This window comes from Belonocnema kinseyi, chromosome 7 (genome assembly GCF_010883055.1).
Source record: "Belonocnema kinseyi isolate 2016_QV_RU_SX_M_011 chromosome 7, B_treatae_v1, whole genome shotgun sequence".
NCBI classification, from domain to species: domain Eukaryota; kingdom Metazoa; phylum Arthropoda; class Insecta; order Hymenoptera; family Cynipidae; genus Belonocnema; species Belonocnema kinseyi.
The window spans coordinates 103,282,761-103,304,982 of record NC_046663.1 but is presented as its reverse complement, the minus strand read 5'-3'; the positions used below and the strand labels follow the sequence as shown (position 1 = coordinate 103,304,982).

The following is a 22,222-nucleotide window of genomic DNA, read 5'->3' as shown; positions in this document are numbered from 1 at the left end:
TCTCTGAAAATTCTCCAAAAATAATGATAGGTTACGTGTGTGAATACTTATGTGTTGATTTGCAACGACTGTGCAAATGTTATTTCTTACATTAATTTTTTTAAATGTTCAGACGATTTAGTCCAAAATTGGTGTCAGTGCTCAATATACGCGAACCAAAAAATCCGAAATGCATCAAACCAAAAATTATCTGCAAAGTGCTATAACTCGAATGGTAATATCATATTTCATCGATTTATAAATAAACTTTCTTTAAAACTATAAACATATTGATGTATACAAACGTTCTTCAGTGCTTTTTATTTAATCTGTCAAATTTTAAACACGATATCTCAATCCGTGTGGACACAGTGAACATCAAAAAAAATGCTCATAACCGGGGACTATTTTAGTCACGTGGTCACTAAGAGCATGTCCTTAAAGGGCCTAGCCGAATAAGTATGGAAAAAGTGCTCTTGAGCCTTACCCAAACGAGTTTGGCCATATGTATACGTTACAAAAAGAAAACTCCTTCCTGAAATGTTCAGCCTTTTAACTCTGAAGATGACCTTTCAAGGTCACGTTTGTGGTTTTTCAGTTTTTTCGCATATCTCGGATTATTTTTAGTGGCTTTTAATCAACGATTTATGATTTCTTTTAATGGCCATAATTTTTGTTTTATTTACGTTAATTTTGAGGTACATGTTCTTCATACTTGTACTCAGTTTTTTCGATATTCTTTGGGAGTTTTCTGTTGGCTCTGTCATAACAAGCTCATCATCTGCAAACGCGAACCCACGCACTTTCAATGTCCCGAAATTCACACATGTTTTTCGATGAGTGACATTCTTAGACAATTGTCCAGGTGAATAATTAATTAAGAAAACATGTTTAAAAATACCGTTTTTATCATGAATTTCACATAAAACTGCTATTTTACATTTTTTAATATTTTCAGGGGACAATATATGGGGGGGGGGGGGGTTACAAGTTATTGGTTACAAATTATGTCTTGATTTTATAAGAAGTTAATAACAAGTACTTGTGTCTTCCATTTTTTTCGAAAACCGAGCTGTGTAAAGGAAAATTAACTTGACTTTTCAACCGCAATTGTCAGTTTGCTATTCCGATATATTTAAAGTATTAAAGTAATACGAACTGATAAGAAAATTGAACTATTTTTGGTTGAAAGTCCATTATTTTCTGTTGAAAAGTCTACTATAAAATTCTTTGTTAAGAATTGAATTTTTAAAAAAGTTTTATGACGTGGATTTTGGATAAAAACTTCAACAATGGGATTAGCAAAAATAGTAATAACATTTTCAAATTTTGTAGCCAAGAAGACGAATTTTCAACCACAAAATTGAATTTTCAATAAAAAAGGTACTTATTAATAAATTTGTTGAATTCTAAACAGAATAATTGAATTTCGAACAAAATAATACAACTTTTAACAAGCAAACAAAAAATGAGTTTTTAACAAAAAATTGCATCGTATAATTTTGAACAGAAAGTAAGGTCACGTAAGGTATTCGAAGTCCGATATTTGTATTAAAGTACGTTTTTCAGTTTTTTTTACCATGTTCTGCCACTTCATAAAATCTATAAAAAATTAATAAAATAGTAGAATGTCTTTCAAAATTTGACTTCCGTGCTAAAAATTGTAGAAAAAATCTGGAAAAAATGTATTGAATGCATTTTTAAGAGATTTTATACCAGGTTGTTAAAAATCCGTGACAAACAATTCGAGATATACGCAAAAAGCTGGAAACCCATAAACGTGACCTTGAAACGTCATATACAAGATTAAAAGGTAGAAGATTTCAGTAAATAGTTTTTTTTTATAAGTTAAACATAGGACCAAATCCGATTGCATAAGGCTCAAGGGCACTTTTCACATACTTATCCGGCTAGGCAGTTTGTTCAGATCTTTAAAACCTTCTTGAATATTTGAAATCTTCGATATCTTTATGAAATTTGTTAAAATCTTTAAATTTAGTGTCCACTTAAAAGTCAAGTTATGTTTTAAATTAAAGCTTATTCCCCCCTAGATTACTTAATGGAGTTGCATCAACTGCATCCTATATTTACCCTCTGGGCTACGACGGAACCGGAACTCGCTCCTATTTTATTGGCAATGGCTAAGGCAATCGAAACGAATGCTCATGCTCACCAAAAATTGTTAGATTCTGTTCCTTGTGAAGAAAAAGAATATGTTGCTTACATAGAGTCTGTAAAAGATGCCCTAAATCGCCGGGATACTATGCAGGTTGAATATGAAATGACTGTTGATGATTTAGCAAAAAGACGACTTGAAAAAGATCAGGTAGGTCTTGATTCAATCATTTTTCCCAAACTTTAAATATATTCTCAATTAAATCAGATAGTTAAAGCGATTAAATTCAAAAATATAAAAACTTTAAAATTATTCACAGTTAGCAAATACAACGACGACACCTCAACAGAGTCAAGGCTGGGGAGGGTCAATCTGGAAAAGTGAAACTCGTGATGAGAAGTTGGAAAAATTGGGCCAAGTAATTCCGCGTCTAGTGAACGGGGTCGAAGTATTGCAAGATCGCATGGAATGCGCGAATGAGAATTTGCACAGCGATTTAGATAGGTGGAATGTAGAAAAACGAACCGATCTAAAAAATATGCTAATCACAATGGCTGATCAGCAAATCTCTCATTACCAACAATGTATGACCGCCTGGGAAGATATTCTTGCTGGATTTAAACTCGACGGCGTGGTATCAGAAGGATCTGCTGTAAAAATTTTGCCTTGAGAAAAATGAAGAAAATACCTTTGACTAGAGGAAGGAATACATTATCCATCCTACACTTAAGAAAACCACGCATTAATGAATGTGAAAATTCTGTATATATTTATTGTTGAAAGAGTAGACAGTGGAAAAAACAGATACTAGAGGTTAGACATTTTTCGGACACTGGTGTCGCGCCCACATATTCAAAGTAAATATACTAGAAAAGTGCTGTAAACCCTATTCGTTCACTGTATTTGGAAAAAAAAGGGGGGGAGAAACAATATAACTTTGGATGTGCGAATGTTTTAAAGTGACAAGAATCTGCTGATATGCAAGTAATTTACAACTGCAAATTTTATTCATAGATACACAACAGCCGCATACATTAATTACAAAGTAGTATGCCTCTCTGTGATAATTCGATTAGTAAAAAAATAAAAAAGACCTAGTGGAGTAATCTTGAACATAGATTTACAAAAATTAAAATAAGCTCTTAGTATGAGTACTAAGTCAGTCAAAAGTAAAAGTCATTTCGCAGACATTAGCTATGCTTCGTTTCGGGACCAAAATCATTTTCGGTTGATGATTTTTCGTTATAGTTTGACAACAGCGTTCCAAAAGGAAACAATCGACAATCAATTTATGAATTTATCTAAAAAAAAAACTCATCTAACTGTAAAGATGATGTATTAACTTATCTACAGTAGAGTTTGTCTATCTGCAGTTGATTTGTACTGCACAAAAGGGATACAAGGCTAGTCTGCATAAAATATAGTTTTCAGTAAAATCTAAAATTCCTTTCTATATAACGCATCTAAAGATACCATCAAAGAAAAGTTTAACATTAAAACTTATGTAAAATGACTGTCGTCATTATTATTTACAATTGCAATAAGTAATACTTTAAAATATACATACAATTAAACACATTATGCACTTTCTGCGCACTTATTCGATGAATATGTTCTTTTCACCTAACAATAAACGCGATTTCCACTTATAAATTAATAACTTATTATTATTTTTACGATTTACGTCGTTGATCTTTACTTAAACCTACTTGGGCTTCGGCGCAAAGAGGAATTCGGTTAGAATAAATAATCAGGCTTCGGCGCAATGTGTTTTTAGTCTAGAGACTACCACTGGAGAAAACTGGTGTTATGTAGAATTCAACAAGATTGTCCAGATCTTGTAATCTGCTGATTGATTCACCTGAAATCAAATTTTTTATTTTATAACTGATCACTTCACAGATTTTATTCTTAAAAAGAATACCGAGAAATTACTTCAGCCACAAAATATAAACTTGTGTGATAAAAATTTGTTGGGAATACGAATTTTCAGATTTGATTATTTCTTGAAAATTGTTTAATATTTTTTTAACATGCACGAAACACTCGAATTCTTAACCGATCATTGTCCAAGCAATTTATTGCTAATGAGCAATACAATTTTAATTACAAAACTAGTCATATTTATAAATAAAAAATAAATAAAAATGAATGATTAGTTTTCATTTTTAGGAGTCGCCTTTCATTTATCGAACTTTCAGGGATCGGATCCATTAGAAGGCTTCAAAGAAGACGCGTAAACTTACGAAGAAAGTCCCATGGAATTTCCAAAAAAGTCTACAAAATGTCGTGTCAAAATATTAAAAATAATGAAAGAGCAGTATCAAACACTGAATGACTGAAATAAAAACACTATTTGTTTAGGAATATAGATTACATAATTCTCGATGATTTTCGCATATTTTTTACCCAATCAAAATAAACGTTGAAGTCAAAACAATTTGTTAACAATAGGCATTTAACTTGAAGGATTTCGACTCTGGGTATAAAATATTTCTTTCTGAATTGTTTATTTTTTTAACTTGGTTCATTTTAAGATGGGAGAAGTTTATAATTGAGATTAATTTTGAAACTCAGAAACATGATTTTAAGTGAAATTAATTAACAAAAAACATTTTATTCAATATGTAACGCTTTAAATTTCTAAGATTTCAAGTCAAAATATATTGCATTTCTAACAAACCAATTAAATTTTCAACTAAAAGCGACGAGACGTTTTTTTTTTTTAACTAAAGAGTTGAGTTTTCAACTTAAGAAGCTAAATAATTTAGGAAACAGTTGAATTTTGAACCTGAAAAAAGAACATTTCAAGCAAGAGACGAAATTGAAAAAAGTAATTAAAGTGTCAGCCAAATACTTGGATTTTCAGAGAAATAAGCTAAGCAGTAGATTAAAAAAAAAGGCGAATAATCGACCTGAAAAGTTCATTTTTCAACTGAATAATTGAATTAAAAAAAAAATTTAACCAAATAGCCGAAGTATCAATTAAAAGAACCGAATTATCAATAAAATAATGGTTGAATTTGTATCCAAATAGTTGAATGTATAGTTGAAAATAAAAAAGTTAATTTACAACCAGGAAAGGGGAATTTATATCTAAAAAGGTGAGTTGTCCAACAACAAATACGAATGTTCAATCTACAAGGACGAATTTTCTATCAGAAAAGAAGAATTTTCAACAAAACAGTTGAATGTTTTACAAAAAAAATATCTACTTTTACAGTTCACGATTTAAAGTAAGACTTTAAATCAAAAGAGATCAATTTTCAACATACATGAGTTTCAAACCAAATAGCAGTTATATCTTCATGCGATAAAATACGATATTTTAGGAGACAGTTATATTTCTGATAAAAAGATTATTTTCAACCACGAAAGATGAATTTCCTGTCCAAAAATGCGAATTTTCAAAGAAAAAAAAACAGATAAATTGTCGACCAAAAAAAAAAAATGAATTTTCAAGAAAATAATTACATTTTTAACCAAATAACCAATATTTTTAACAAAAATAATTAACTTTCAACTAAAAATATTTGGAATTTCTTACTGGGTCCTATCAATTTAATTCGCATTTAGGCAACTGAATTTGAAATTAATCGATTTTTTATATTTTCGACTTCTAAATGTCAAAGTGTCAAGACTTACAATTTGAAAGAATTAAAACTTTGAATACGGATTTACGAAATGAGAAATGATTCAACTTTTAATGTCCTTAAATAAAGTAGTGTCATTTTTCTAGTTTTGAGTTTCATTTTAAAAGTTTCAATGTTATTAAAATTTAAACTTCGGAGAACACACTGGGTCAAATTGACCCACAACAAACTTTTTTATCGTAGGTACATAGTTCGAGGTCCCAATTATAGTTTCAAACGCTTGCTATAGTCTTCAGAGCAGTTAGATAAAATGGAAAATTCCGTAATACTGATCAGTGTCTTTTTCTGTTAAATATTTTTCAATATAAGTAAGATAAAACTTACAGCACGCTTGATTTTGGTGATCGAACAAAAACCAGTGGACCATTTTAGTATTACCTTCAATTGTAAAGTAAATAATTTAAATACGTAGAGAACGCTCGATGCCACGGTAAATCATGCTAGAAAACTCACTATTCCGTCAAGAAAGTCCACAATAGGATTTGAGAAACCGACGTAGCATTGACTTGACATAGTAGCTTGGACGTGATGCGCGCGCATATATTTTCAACTGTTTATTTTTAAGATTTTACGATTCATGGAACTAAACAGTTAAAAATACATGCGCGCGCATCACGCCCAAGCTACTGTTATGTCAAGTCTACGTCAAGTCAATGTTACATCGGTTTCTCAAATCCTATTGTGGACTCTCCTTGAAATATTTGAGACGTTTTTTGATTCTATTCTACTGATTATTAGTTGGCATTGTCGTATGTCAATAAAAAAAACTGGAAAAACACTGACATGCGTACTAGTGATGCTAATAGATCGCGACATTTTCAACTGCGCAAATCGGGACCGTATGAACAGTTTCCAATTGGAATGCATAATATTGCGCAATATAATCTACTGAGAACTCGCGCTCGATGACCCGTCTGAGGCGAGAATTGCAACCGCCGCGGAAACAGGAAAAAATTTACTCTATATACAAAAAACAGTACTTTTTACAAATCAGATATTTTTAAAAACAATACGAATTTCTTGTATGCGGTGGTCGTCTAAATATTACGCAAAGCAGCAATTTTTCGGCAATTTTAAACCCCACCCCTGCCCCTTATGTAACGTGTTTTCCAACTTCTTTGGTAGGCTAAAGTTTGTACCCTAGAAATTATGTTTTGGGGATGCCTCTTGAGTGTTAGTGTTTTCAACGAATATAAAAAAAAAATCATTAGGCCCACTGTTAAAATAACTCGATATTTGTGGTTTTTACATTCTCATCATAGAAGGTATTAGATTGGTGTAAAATTTGACCCCCCCCCCCCCCCCCCCCCCAGTTTTCGTCAAATGTCCACGTTTTGAGACCCCCTGAATCCGAAAAAAAGGTTTTTACGAATGTGTCTATATGTATGTCTATCTGCCTGTCTATCTGTGAGCACGGTAACTTTTGAAAAAAATTAATCTATTAGATTGGCTTTTAGTACACTGTTTTAGTGTTCTAAGCTAAATGCCAAGTTCGTTAGTCAGACATTTTGGATAAAAATACTAAAAGTGAGCCCATTTTGAAAATTTTTGAGTATACATTTTTTCACGATTCAAAAATTCTCTGTATAGTTGTTCATAGTACCTGAAAAGAAAAATGTTACTTTTCGATAACCCTACAAGATTATCATATCAACTTTTCGAATTTTTTTCGAAAAATTCAAATTTTGATCGCATAAAAACTAATCAAAAAACAAAAATTGCATTTTGCGGTCAAACTATGCAAGATAGGAGAAAAATGATCAGAAAAACATTCTCTACCCAAAAAATATCTACAAATTTATTAATAATCACTTTTTTATAGGACACGTAGTTTTTGTTTTATTTATACAAAAAAATTGAAGATACAAAAATTAAATTTTTCGACACACGACGCAAGCTAAGCCAAAATAAATAGAGAACACTTTTTCACCGAAGGTAAAGCAAAACAATTTTTATTAATGGTTTTTTTTTACATTCTCATCAGAGAAGGTATTAGATATGTGTACCATTTTACAACCCCTCCAGCCCCAGTTTTTGTCAAATCTACACTGTTTGAGACCCCCTAAATCCGAAAAATAGGTTTTTACGAATGTGTATCTGTCTGTTGATCTGTCTGTATGTATTCATGCGTGTCTATTTGCCAAAACGATAACTTTTGAAAACATAATTCTGTTAGATTGGCCTTTGGTACACTCTTTTAGTGTCCTAAACTAAAGGTCAAGTTTGTTAGTCAGCCATTTTGGATAAAAATTCCAAAAGTGAGCGCCTTTTGAATATTTTTTTACAAAGAATGCGCATTTTTTTAAACGGGACAATGAAACTTCGCCTGTTTCAATACCAATGCAAGTTACGAATTATAATAATATACATTTATGGGAATGATATAAAATGCAGGGATAAACTCGAGTGTGAAGCACGAGATACGTGAGGAGAATATGTTCGTCAAAGCCGAAGGAGCTTTAACAAAAGAGAATTCACAATCACCAAATTACTGTTTTCGATATTTTCATCTTTAGTTTTAAAAAGTCTATGCAGGAAAATCGAGCGCGTAGCGCGAGAACCAATAGTCGCGCTTAAACTTGCGAACGCTGTTTTTTTTTAATTCTACTTTTTTTGCGCATTTTACGCAAACCTGAAAAATGTAAAATAAAAGTTCATAAATTTCAAAAAACAAAAAAATAATATTCTAGCATAAATAGTTTTAAAGTTATGACGTCAAACTTTTTTCTTTTCGAATAATATCTTGTCGCATTTGCATCCTACATGAAAATGGTATGAAAATGATTTAAAACAAAATAAATTATCTTTAAACCTAAAAAAATCATTCTCGCTCTTACGGAACATCAATTATCGTCTTTCATACCAGGCTGCTTTTTGTGGAATTATAAAATTCTTGTAACTGCGATTTGTCTTAGTGCAAAGTCCCAATTTAACAATGAAGGATTTATAAATTTTCTCTAAAGGGCGATTTTAAACCTTGATGTTTCACGATTTTTTCCAAGCACAAGCGTTAAAGAAACTATTGAAAAGTACTGATGCAATACATATAAGATAAGTTTTGAATAAAACATCCGATCCATATTAATCTTCCGCAGAAGGTAGCCTGCTATAAGAGACTATAACTAATGTTCAGTAAAAGCTAGAATCAATTATTATTTTTTGTTTTAAAGATAATTTTCCGCTTTAATTAACTTTTTAATACAATTCTCATGTGTAAAATGCACCAAAAAAAATAGAATTAGAAAAAAACGTATGTCTTTCACACATTTACCAAAATCTAAAAGGGAGGGGAAACTCAATCAATATTAATCACACGGAAACTTTTTTTAGATGCCTAACGATTTCATATAGTTAACATTCTTTTCTGTTTGTAAACCTGATTGTTAAATTATGGTGAGTTTTAATAAATAATTTGAAAAATGGCTGGTGCGCTGCATTATAAAATTCTCTTAGTTTAGATAAGAGCCTCAAATAATTTGGTTCGTACTAAAACTATATTATCATTTACGAATTTAAGTTTCATGTGGTAGGAATATATTTTCATTCAAGTACTAATCTTAGTACTAATATTAATTACAAAATAATGCCTCCAAATGTTAATGATATGAAAGATCAATATCATTTCGAATCTTCTGTCTTTTATTAATGTAACGCAAAAGTCATTAAAAAAATATATTACGTAATAATACGCACGGGCAATGTAACGAAAAATTTACGAGAAATAAATTAATACAAGATTAATCCATAATTTCCAGAAATCAACGTTCTGTTACAAAAATTACGTTTTTCAATTGAATAAAGTTTTAAAATACTTTTAAATAACAAAAGCTACAATTTGATATAAATACAATTTCAGCAATTAAATTCTTTATTGTATGCAAAGAATTTCAAATTTCATTTTTAAAAGAAAACTTGCCAATCAAAAAAATTATTTAATTTGAAATATTAAGCAATCGAATTTGAAGAGCTAACGTCATTCATATTATTATTCCAATTCGTATCGACTAGAAAAGGTTTATCCTTACGTGATATTCCATATAGAAAATTGAGCATTTAACCAAAGTGAAGATTTTCATTAGAAAATTTTGTATATAAAGGTAAGTATTTATCTAAACTTTTGATAAGAATTATTATTATTGGGGATAAATTATTTTAGGCATTTAGTTTAAATAAGATAATTTTGTGATGCAGCGCACCCACTATTTCTTCAATTAATACGCCAATAAATAAAGCAATTCGACTCTAGGAACATACAAAAACATTATATCAGATGCAAATTTTTTGAAAATGACGTAACTACGTTTAGATGACCTATTTTGGAATGACCCATCTTTATTAAAATTTTAACCATTCTTTGCAATTACTCTTTATAAATATGACCATGGCAATGCCATAAAATTGAACTTATTAAATGCAGACATTTATTATAATTTGTGCTATTGTGGGAAACAATATTCAATTTAATATTAGAAAAAAGAAAAGTTGTCAGAAATGGCTAGAAAGTAAAATGATAATATCCTGCTGTGATGCATACGTCCATTTTTACACAAATTTGTTCAAGACTCACCTGCCAGGGTCATTTCGTTGTGAAGGAAACGTACAGTGCGAGCATAAGGCTGCTGATTGCTCTCCCGCAATTTTGGGGCTAATCGCCTGGTGGGATTCCAGATAGGATTTCGACCATTCGGCGATTTCACGGAATTTGGCTTAATCCAATCTGGTATCACTTCTATCATGGGCAAAACGTGGGTCACTCTATATAAACTTGTGTCTATATTCCATGTAAATTTGCAACAGGCTTCGTATTGTTTTCTTTCCTGTGAACTAAAATATAAAAAGATGTATTGATTTCTTTTTTTGAAGGTTGATACTCTAAATAAAATATAAATTAAATCAAATATAATTAATTACAATAAATTAGACGAATTATAATCGTAATTGAATTCGAGTGAATCCCTACCTTTGTCCTTGGCTACAATTTTCACTGGCTTGAATCTTCATTATGAGCAAACAGATAATATCTCCCGTCAGGGCACATATGTTAATTATTTCTATATCGTAATCACTACAGTACCAATACTTTTTTTTAAAGATTTTACAAATCCAGTCTGCGACGTGGTGTGAGAAAGTTTCAATATCGAAACTTAACTGGTTTACCGAGACACACGGTATCATCTACGAGATAAAAATAAGAAGAATATTATTTTAGAAAGATTCAAAAGATGAGTTGCTGACAGAAATAGTTACAAATATTTATAAAACGTTCAAAGTAATAACTAGGTAGGATTTTAATGTTTTCTTCTTCTCACAAATATTATAAATTACCATCTTTTCCGCTTTACTATTGCTTATCATGTTCATCTGGGCATATCCAGATCCATGAACATTCATGGGTAAAACACACTGATAACTGACATATCCTCCCGTTTCTTCGTCTGTAAAGTAAAGATAAAGTACATCAATTAAATTTATTTCTTAGTTTAGGTAAGACTTTTAGAAAAAAAGGTTTATCGCTTTAATTTGGAACTCTACAATCTTGAATGACTAATGAAATACCGAAACTGAAATACTATCAAAGGCTTCAAAAGAAATTGAATTTATCCGAATCACTAAGCCTTTGTCGCATTTCTTAAATAATTAAAATTAATATTATTTAAATGTGCATCCAACCTTCAACATCTGTGATCACAGATATCATTTCATCGTCCAACTCTATATAGTTTCGCTTGAAACGTGTAGTGCATTTTATAACAGGATTTTGTGCAATGCCTTTAGGAACAAATGATGAGGAGATCAAACAATTTTTATTTGATCTATCGCGGGCTAAACTTCCATTAGACAACTGGTTTTGATTGAGAGGTCGAAGCACGTTTTTCTCAACTGAAAATATAATAATTACTCACTTAAAAATAGTGGCTCATTACCTATCAATTTTAGGTACTGGAAGTTGTAGACTTTTCACATACTGACATTTAAAGAATCGATAATAAATCTGGATTTACTCATAAAAGATGATAATTAAAATAAGAGAAAAATTACAGGTCCTTTCCCAGATTTCCCGGGTTATTAAAATAAAAAATTCAAGCTTATAGTTTAAATTGTTGTGAGTATTCGAAACTCAACTGCAAATTGAGACATTCAAAATGGAAATCTGCTGAACTCGAAGCATTTAAATTTAATTCCATAAAAGTGCCTGAGGTCTTGAAAACTAACTCGTTATTCAAAACTGTATTTCAAACTCAAAGCTCAACAAATTTTGAAATGAAATCATAGAAATTAAAAATATAAATATATCATTCATATGACACTCAAAGTAGTTCGATTAATTTTTCGAGTAAAAACGTATAAGATTTCTAATCAAAAAATAAATTCATACCTACCCATTTTTGACTGTTTAAAATTGAAGAATTTTGAATTGTTAACCTTCGAAATTGAATTATTCTAAAAAAATGCTGGAATAAAACTATTTTAAATTGAAAACATTAAAAAGTGAACAATTGAAACGACTTTAGACTACAAAGAATTACAAATTAAATCATTCCAAACTTTGTTTCAATCTGAAGAACTTTTGTTTTGAAACGTGAAATTAAAACATTTTTAATATCAATGCTATTTTTTTAATAACCATTTTTCATAAATAATAATTGTCAAATTTCACCTTATACCTTTGAAAATAACATTTCCAATTTCATTTCAAAATCGAAACTCATAAAGTAGAACAATTGTAGACGTTTAAATTTGTGATTATTCATTATAATTGCTAACGTTTGAATTTTCACTTCCTTAAAATTGGTTAATATATGAACCGTTAATTAGCAGTTATCTTCATTTTTAGGAATTTCAATTTGATATTGTGTAATAAGATTGTTTTGAAATGTAAATGCAATGCTTCTAACAATTGTATCTATAAAATTTAAAATTAATTTTTTATTAATAATCTAGATTAGATGACAAGGTGGAGGTAAACAAATTGTTATTTAAAAATATTAAAAATATTTTGGTGTGTGAAGTCAAATTTAGTGGCACATAACTTATTCAATTAACCTTTTTTGTAAATTTAATTTTCAACCATTTTTTCTCTTAAATCACACAATACAAAAAGTGTTATACATCGATCTAAATTAGTTTGAACTGAAGTATTAAAAATTATTTGATTTAACCCGATTCCCATATCGGGGGGTAAATTTGACCCAAGACAAAACTCAAAGCGTCAGTCATTTTGAACCAGTTTGTTTATCGTTAATTATTTATTATTCTGATTTAACAAATATGAAATCCTATAATTTTATCATAAAGTAGAAGCTTCAAAAGTGATCCATGAATTTTTCCAGAATTTGTTATGCATATTTACTACATTTTCAATTGTCTTGAATTTGTCAATTTGACCCCCCTATATGGTTAACGTAGATAAAAAACAGGGATACGGGGATCGGGTTAAACTCAGAAAACAACCCTATTATGACAAGACAATTTTAAATTGAAAAATTAGAAATTCTAAAGATTTTCGAACCGAACTGCATCAAATTTCCACAATTTCATGTGCTATTAAGTAACATTTAAAATTACAAGATAGAAATACCTAAAAACAATTAGAAAAATAAATTGTCTGTCACATCCCGGGTTTTAGGTTTCAGTAGCCACTCTATTTTAAATTCGACAAAAGTTTCGTCTACATACCAGAATCAAAATTCTGCAGATCATTAAACATCGTGATGTCTTGAGCAGAGTTTATTTCATCAGTCTCACTATGGTCGGAATCCACCCGATTGTGCCTTCCAATTGGCACGACAGGAGATCCAGCTGGCGATGTCAGTTGATAAACAGAGCAGTCAGGATGCTTCGTCTGATCTCTGATATGCTTAAAAGGAACTATGTTCTCCGCATCTTCAGCTTCATCACAGAACTCATACTTTTTATCAGCCAATCGGCGCTTCCTGAAGGAACTTAATTTCTCACACGTCTCTTGAGCCTCATCCGTGAACTCATAAGCCTTCTCAGCTTCCAAAGTTAACTTATGCGTGGCTCTAGTTCTCGGCTGAGTCGGAGGTGGTGGAGACTGCAAACTAGACCTTTTTCTTGGACTCAGATGTCGAAAAGACCTAGTGACCGGTGGTGACATCAATCTTGGCGAACATGAAGGCGACGGACTTATTGACAAAGTATGAAGCGGAGAGTTTATAGAAGTGATACAGATACTCGACACGTCCTGGGAGACTCCGGGTTGTGGGGATTTTGCTTCCTGGTATCGTAAACTCTTATGACTAGAGACCGAATTTCGCGTTCGCAAAATATCAGAAGGTGGGTTGGGAATTGGAGAGCTCCAGATATGTTTGAAATCCGCTGGAAGTCTCTGGGGAGTCGATCGAGGCGAACACGAGGGATGTTTCACGAGAGTGATTAGGTCACTGCCAATGTTCAACTCCTGGGACATGTCCTCACAAAAGTCTTGCAGGATTTTGTCTCTGACAGAGGAAGCCTGCTCGATTCTAGGTGCGGAACTTGAACTTCCGCATTCGCACTCACTTTCGACGCTCTCCAAACACTCACATACCCTATGGTTTATACTATTACTAGATTTATTAATATCACAGACGTAGTCGCTTTGATTCGTGCTAGAGGTATTCACCGGTAACTCGCGCCCAGCGGAATCTTCGGATTTGTTGAGCTCGTCGCAGAAATCGTAGTCAACGATTGATTCGCACTTGGGAGATTGGTCCACTACGCTTTCAGGGGTGCCTCCTTTATCATAAGATGTGTCGTAACGAAGATCGGGTCGAAGGTCATCGGACTCTTCGACGTCACTCACATCCAGGGGCACCATGTCCGAGATGCCAGGTTCTTGTCTGTCGTTGCTTTTCTGGTTTCTGTTCTTGTTGTTCAGATCCACTCTAAGGACGTGCAGAAAGTTTCCGGTATTCACGACTACGTGGTTGGAGTAGTTTAGACATACAACAGCTCGGAATCTAGGGTAGGGAGAGAGTATCTCGTAGGTGGTGTGCGCTGTCAATCCGTGTTGGAGACAGTTGCAGCGGACACAACTGTCCCAATTTGCTGCCAGATCTGAAAATAAAGAGAAGAAGAATTTGGGACGAAATCTATACCTGGCTACCAAGTGCCTGGTTATTTAGGCATAAAGAAGAATACTTAGCTATTAGGCTTTTACAGGAAACCAGCCATAGAGTATTAAAATACATTAGATGGCTCTTCTATTTTCATTTCCATGTTTATTTGATTAATGAAATATGCTTTTACAGAATAATAAGAATAATGATTTGACAGGAATTAAAGGTAAACATTTATTTTTCCATTTATCTTATTATCATCATATAATATTATTGATGAAAAATTATAAAGAAAAATGTAATTGATTAAATAATTATTTAATTTAAAAAGCTTTATATTAATTGAATAATTAAATGATGAATTTATTTACAAATTAACAGAAATAATGATCTTTGGTCATATATTAAAAAAATTATTTTAATTTAAGATCATGTTTTCACAGGTTTCCAAATAAAAAATTTTATTTTTATGTGAATAATAATTATAAGTGTAATCATTTTTGTTGCATAATTATATCCACCTAGATTTGTTCTAAGAATCATTATTTACTACATCTTGAATACTTCATGCATTTCAAAGCAGGAGTTAAAAACGGCTCGCGGTGTCATTTAAGATTACCTTGTTGCAATAAATAATTTTTCTGTTTTTTAAATGATCTAACTCAAATTAAAGAACAATTGGTCATTTTTGATTAAATTTCAACATACTATATGGCTAAATTTACGATTTAACATGCATCATTTGAACTCTAAACACTCTGCTTTCGTAGACTTTAGTCAATTTTACTATTTTCTATTGTGACATGTGCAAGGAATATCGCAAAACGACTATTTTACGTTGTAATTTTCACTAAATTCTACAAAAATGCAATCAGATTTCAAATCATGCATGCTAAACGGCGAATCCATTAACTTGTTTCCGTGACTGAACTACAAAATAAAATGTTTATTCTCGAAATCCGTGAAAAATAAAATGATTATTTATTCAATTACTTTTTTCCCTTATTATTTATCATTAATGATATCACAAGATTATAATAAGATACATTAAAAAATAATTCAATTTTTACATTCAATGCTGTGAAAACACGAACTTAAATTAGGACTATTTAAATATATGACATAAAAGCATTATTCTTATTATTTTATATAAAAACTTCATAATCATGATTTATAAAATAGACGAAAATATAGTCATTTTGATTTGATGCGAATATTGAAGCAGAAGTCTAAGCGTAATTTAGAAAAAATATTTCAAATTAAAATGACTTATTAACCAAATTTATTTACTTTAAAGTCTTGGCTTCAATTGTGGTAAATTCTGAAATTTTTATTCAATCCGATTGATCGGCAACTGAACTTATTCTTGGAAAGATGCTGTACAACTCTATTTGGTTGTTTCTGATTAAAAATCATTCATTTCAAAATGATAAAGTTATTCGTTTTATAAATAATTTCAATTTTAATAAAAACTAACTTAACAGAGTTGCAAAAATTTGTTAAAGAAATAAAATCAGCCCTTGGCAATTAAAATTGAATGAGAAATGTAAGTGTCTACTCCAGGGAAAGTAAAATCATAAAAATTTAAATAACTATTCTTAAATAAACGATTTTAAGCCGAGTAATTTTTTCCCAGGCAAGCTTTAGTATCTTTTACAATATTAATTAAAATTAGTAATAAATATAGTATTTTTCTCGATTTTATATTTTTTTAAATGGCTCATTTATGAAGTCGACTCATGGTACATTCAAAATTTCAAACATAGATAACAAACAAAAAATTTAAGTTAAATAAACATGTAAGCCAAGGCCGACAAATTCATCTGTGGTTGATAAGATATTTTTGTGAACGAATAATGACAAAGAGACAATTTAAGAGAAATTAAGTATAAATAAGGAATGCGGTCTTGATTACCTTCGAAAAATAACCAGCTAGAAAAGAGCGTCAAGAAACTTACATTTAAAACGTTAAAAACATGATTTTGTCCTTGAAGGTACTGGCACATGAAAAATCTCATAAAATAACATTTAACATAATAGTAAATCTAAAATCAAATACAGTTAGGATTTTTAAGTAAAATCTATTTCAACATTTTCAGAAAAGTCGCTGTCATTTTGTTAGTTTTTATAATTTTTTTTTTAATTTTCCAGTGGATTTCTATAAAAATTAAAATTCCTATCAGATACAAGCCAACAAATTTAAATACCTGTATTATTTTAAATAATATCACACTTCAAAGATCGAAAATCTTTTTGATAGTCGGCAGCGTCAGTTTTAATGAAACTGAAATATTCATCACTTTGTCAGAAAAAAATAAATTGGATAAAGTTTGTGCAATCACGATTCCTTTGAAATACAGAATATTTCGTCCGCGAATTTCAAATAAAATTTTACTTTGTCAATTGAAAAATGATAAAAAGGTAACAAATTTAAAAGTAGGTTTAAAGGCAACAATCGACAACCTATGCTGACTGAATTGCGCCTCATTGTGAAATCTTTTTAAAACACTTAAATTTTTGTCTAAATTCAAGACTTTCAAATTTAAGTTTTTCAACTGGGTGGGCTTTTTAATTTAAAACGTAAATCAGTTCTTTTTCATTTACGGGTTTCTAATTTGGATTGATTATTAAAATACTGAAGCTGAAAAAATGTAATGCTATTGAATTAATTGTAAATCCTATTTTTTTATAACTTGAAGTATTTCAAATTGTCTCCCTTTTTCAAATTAACTTTTGAAGTTAGAAACTGAATTTTGTCTACGCTCAAAAGCTTTAAAATTAAATATGTTAAGGTAAACAAATATTATAATTTAATTGATTTTAATATAAAGTGATGACATTTGCAGCTCGAGTTTAATATTTCAAATACTTTAAAGAATCTGATCCATTTCTTTGTTCTTTTAAATACTTACTTTTAATCATGACATCGAAATAGATGATATTTTTGTAATTAATACAATCGAATTCTGCAATTTGAGACTAAAAAGCAACGAAAATATGACGCAGGGGAAATATATAGGCCAGTTTAAAATAGGAGAGATGTAGACCAAAAAAAATATAACAATTTTCAAAATATTTTAGAACAACATGAATTAATCTTAAACATAAAACTCTAATTAGAAATATTTTGATCGTCTCAGAATTTGTGTCCCCACTTTGTAGGTGGTTTGACTTAAATTCCTTTAATCAAAGCTATTAAATGCAGTTCAAGTTACTCAATTAAACTTCAACTAGTTTAATTACACTTGGATTACATGATACACGTACCTTCGCCTTCTTCTTCGTAAGAGGCCGCGACTTTTAAACATTCTCTACAGTTATCTAAGGATGGAACAGTGGTAATCGTTAAGTATGCCCTGTCCATTCTTTGCAGATTGAGCCAGTGGGAACTAAAACAAAAATTATTATTCCAATCTCAATAAATATGGAAAACCTTTTTAAAACTTTCTTTCCTCATTTAAATATTGTTTAATAATTCATGATCCATACCAAAGACCGTGTATGACGAGCTTGTTCCTTTCCATTGGCCATTGAGCTATAATTATACTAAGTTCTCTGTAGATTGTAAAGTTGCCGAAAAGAGTAACTTCCGCAACTTTACGAGCCACCCGGTTCGGCGTAAATGCCCACCAGTGCAGCAAATATTTATAAATTGTATTGGTACCACTCAGCTCAACATTGTATGTGTAGGTTAATAAAAATTGCCCACATTGCGTCAAGCCCATAATAACGTGCCTTCAAATAAAAAAGAAATGGTAAACAAACTATTGCGAAGTCTTCTTTACACTTTTACATTGAACAATATTTGTTTCGTTGTTCCTGATTTGAAGTGTGTATAGGCGAAAGGAGGTAACTGACAATTTTCCGAAAATGGGGCTTCTTACTAGAAAACTCTCAAATATTCATATCCATTTAAAATAAAGATTTTTTGCCATAAAACTATTTTTTATGATATTCACGAAAGGCATATATTTCAATATCTTCATGATTCAACAAGAAAAATTTGAATTTTATTACTTAACACGACGTAAAAGCGAAAAATCGTATGTGAACATTAAAAAATAATGAAAATTATCATTTTTGTCACGATTTATGACACTTTTCTGAACCCATGTAACTCTAACCTCAAAACAAAATCTCAGAACTGAATGACTTTTGTTATTAAACTTTTTTCCTCTGTATTCAGTAACTCAATACCTCGAGGAAGGATCATAAGTTTATTTTTTAATTAAATATTTTATTTCTTATTACTGTCTTAATTCGTCTAGGACAGGGCAAAAAAAAGTACTAACCCGATATGATCACCTTCGGAGAATACTTTCTCATAACTGGAAGCTTTTTTCAACAAATTTTTTTCCTGTTAACGATAAGGCAATACGTGAGCTCAGAAGCAGAATTATTCTTTCTTTTTTTTATTGCGACTTCGATTTTACACGTTTTTTCTCTCCTGCGCAATAGCGATTTTTGCAGTTACCTCCTTCCATTCTTTACTGAAATTTCTATTTTTCTTTCGTACTTATTTTTGTACTGGTATAAAAAATATATTAGCAGAACATTAAAACATACCCTGCTTCTAGAGCTGATTTCGGAACTGCATGGACAAGAGGCAAGTGTCGCCATGAAGGAATCGACGAAAACAGTCTTTCCTCTGGAGCATTATTGTGAACCGAAAAAGATCCTCTGATCTGTAAAAAATTATAGAGTTCGTAGCTGTACTAAATTTTTAAAAGAATGCCCTATGACCTCGAAACCTTTTATTTTGAACGGCGCCATATCGCAAAGATTTCTACCCAATTATTACCAACAAAAACAGCTAGAATTCGAAGAACCTATTTTATCAAAAACTGTAAACAATACCAAACATTCAAAAAACACGCAAAAATATTCACTGTTGATGAAATAAACAGTGTTTAATTCACCAAATTTTGTTTAAATATTCACAGGATTAATTAAAAATTTATATACTACAATGCGGTGTGCGCGTTCTTTTTATATAAACAAAATGCCAAAAACAAAAAACAAAATCAGAACGAAAACAATGGAAGTATTGTTGTTTCTGTAGAAAATGAGCACTTTCTGGTACTTTCACTTTAGGTAATGTCTAATTTGAGAAGTTAAAACAGAATATATATTGCAGGAGTGATTTGAGTTTATTATAATTTCGGAGTTGACAGATATAGTGTTATGTAGCGTGATATGTTGTGTATTGATATCGACGTCTTTGTTGAGAGCAAGCTAACCTTTCTTACCTCTCTCGTAAATAACTTTTGCAGGAAATTCCTTTTACTCTTACGATGTGTTGCACTTGGTTTTTGGCCAACTATAACGTATTCCAGGGATTTTTCCGATGAAATATCAGAAAAACATTCATTGCAATAATCTGAGGTAGTGTCGGAAGACCATGCGTCCGCCATTTTTAAATAGCCTTTGAGAATAGGTGAAAATTTTCTAAGTGTGTATGTGCAAAGATAGTGCGCATGCGCACGGCCTAGCGGCGTTTTAAATGAAACCAAACAAAGATTTATTCTTATTTTTCATTCGTTAGTTAAATCAAATCTTTGATTGACATGTAAACATGATAATAAGACTTTTATTAGTTGTAATTAGATGATCATTGAGTTTAATTAATATGGGGCCAAACTCGGAAGAAGTAACAAATGAGGGGGCAGGATATAGAGATTTTGTAACAATTAGTACATTTAATATGAATTTAACTTTAGACTCCAAAGAAACCTGGTGAGTGAAACATGTTTGAAAATATTAAAAATTTAAAATTCTGGCCTTTGAATATTAATGGTCAGGGAGAAATGAGAATAAAAAATTGGCTACGCAAATACGAGGGAGTTTTTAAAATGAAGTTTTGCGGTAACTCAGATATAATATTCTTGTTAGTAAATTATTATTCAAGTGATTATGTTTCTTTTTTTGTGCAGTTGCTGCCTCCTCTGAAGATTATTTTTTTTAGTTATATTGTTTGCTTGAAAATTCGACACTTTTATTAAAAAATTGTCCTTTTGACTTAAAAGTAAACTGTTTTGTGGAAAATTCACCTATTTTTGCATAAAATTTACTTTTTGCTAAAAATTCATATTTTGGTGTTGAGATGTCAAATGAATTTGTTTTTGGATGAAAGTATAAATTGCATCTTTCTTGGATAAAAATGCAGCTGTTTGCTTTAAAATTCCATAATTTTGTTAAAAACTGATCATTTTTCTTAAAAATCCAACTGTTTTGTTGAAAACTCGTCTTTATGCATTAAAAATTCAACGATTTAATAGAAAATGTATTTTTTTTAAATTCATATTTTGATGCTGAAAAATCAACTTAAATCTCTCATGGATGAAAATTCAATTATTTATTTGAAAATTTGTCTTTTTAATTAAAAAATGCATATTTGAGTAGAAACTGTATCTTTTTTATATACAAATGCAACTGTTTGTTTGAAAAATTCAACAATTTTGTTAAAAATTTCATCCTTTCTGGTTGAAAATTTAAATATTTTGTTGAAAATTCGTCTTTTAGGGTTAAGAATTCAAGTATCATCGTAGAAAATTTACTTCTTGATTAAATCGCACATTTTGATGTTGAAAAGTCAAATTAAAATCTTTTCTCGAAAATTTGTTGTTTTGATTTAAAAGTTCATCTGTCTCAGTAGAAATTTCATCTTTCTTGGATGAAAATGCAACTTTGTGGATTTTTTAAAATGAATTTTCTCTTTAGTTGAAAATGTAACTATTTTATTCTAAAATCATCTTTTTACTTGTAAAATTCATTTTTTTAAATGAATTTTAATCTTTTCTGGTTGAAATGTCAAGTATTATACTTTTTCGTTAAGAAATAATCTTTTCAGATTGAAAAATCACTTATTCCTTTGAAAATTAAAGTACACCAAACTCTCGCTTTCAGTCACCCCGTTCTCGGTCTTCCTAAAACTGCTGGCTCACGATGTTTCTCAGGGGAGTAGGGCGAGAGTGGTTACGTCATTATATGTATAGATATATATTCCAATTAGTAAAGAGTCAGGCGGCCCTCGCTGTTTAAGTTCCGATCCCCCCGATACCAGTCCAAGGCTACTTAAAGGCAACCCCCGACACTTGAACGAAAGCGTGAGTTTAGTGTATTTTGTTAAAAAGTCATCTTTCATCGTAGAAAAGTTGTTTTTTTTTTGTATAAAATAAATAAATGAATTTGAAATTTTTAAATTTTAATCTGAAATATTGTTTTTTTTTTTCGTTTATGAATTATATTCGAATGTTAATAAATGCAAAATTGTTAAAGGGAAAATCAGGAAATTTTGAAAATTAAGTTTTCACCAGCAAATCATGTATTATCTAAAATACAAAAATTATGTTAATATATGATATTATTTCTAGAACACCAAAATTACGTGCAGTGAGAGGAGGGGGGGGGGG

General features: G+C 30.6%; 2 protein-coding genes across 4 annotated transcripts in view; one reads left to right on the top strand and one right to left on the bottom strand.

The window, feature by feature from the left end:
• LOC117177201 (sorting nexin-30-like) overlaps positions 1-3,098 on the top strand; it is an 8,157-nt gene extending 5,059 nt beyond the window's left edge. For all 3 annotated transcript variants that reach the window (XM_033367743.1, XM_033367742.1, XM_033367744.1), the window contains 2 exons: positions 2,031-2,305; positions 2,415-3,098. In XM_033367743.1, coding sequence (XP_033223634.1) covers positions 2,031-2,305; positions 2,415-2,765 — 626 coding nt within the window. In that variant the 3' untranslated portion in view covers positions 2,766-3,098. The remainder of the gene's footprint in view (positions 1-2,030; positions 2,306-2,414) is intronic.
• LOC117177198 lies at positions 3,081-20,224 on the bottom strand. The gene is made up of 10 exons (XM_033367731.1): positions 20,060-20,224; positions 19,377-19,495; positions 18,300-18,545; positions 18,078-18,199; positions 13,426-14,808; positions 11,419-11,628; positions 11,074-11,183; positions 10,709-10,923; positions 10,316-10,572; positions 3,081-3,956 (listed from the first exon to the last, which is right to left on the bottom strand). The coding sequence occupies exons 1-10, from the start codon at positions 20,222-20,224 to the stop codon at positions 3,874-3,876; spliced, it is 2,910 nt and encodes a 969-aa protein (XP_033223622.1). The 3' UTR covers positions 3,081-3,873.
• Between the last annotated feature and the right edge of the window lie 1,998 nt (positions 20,225-22,222).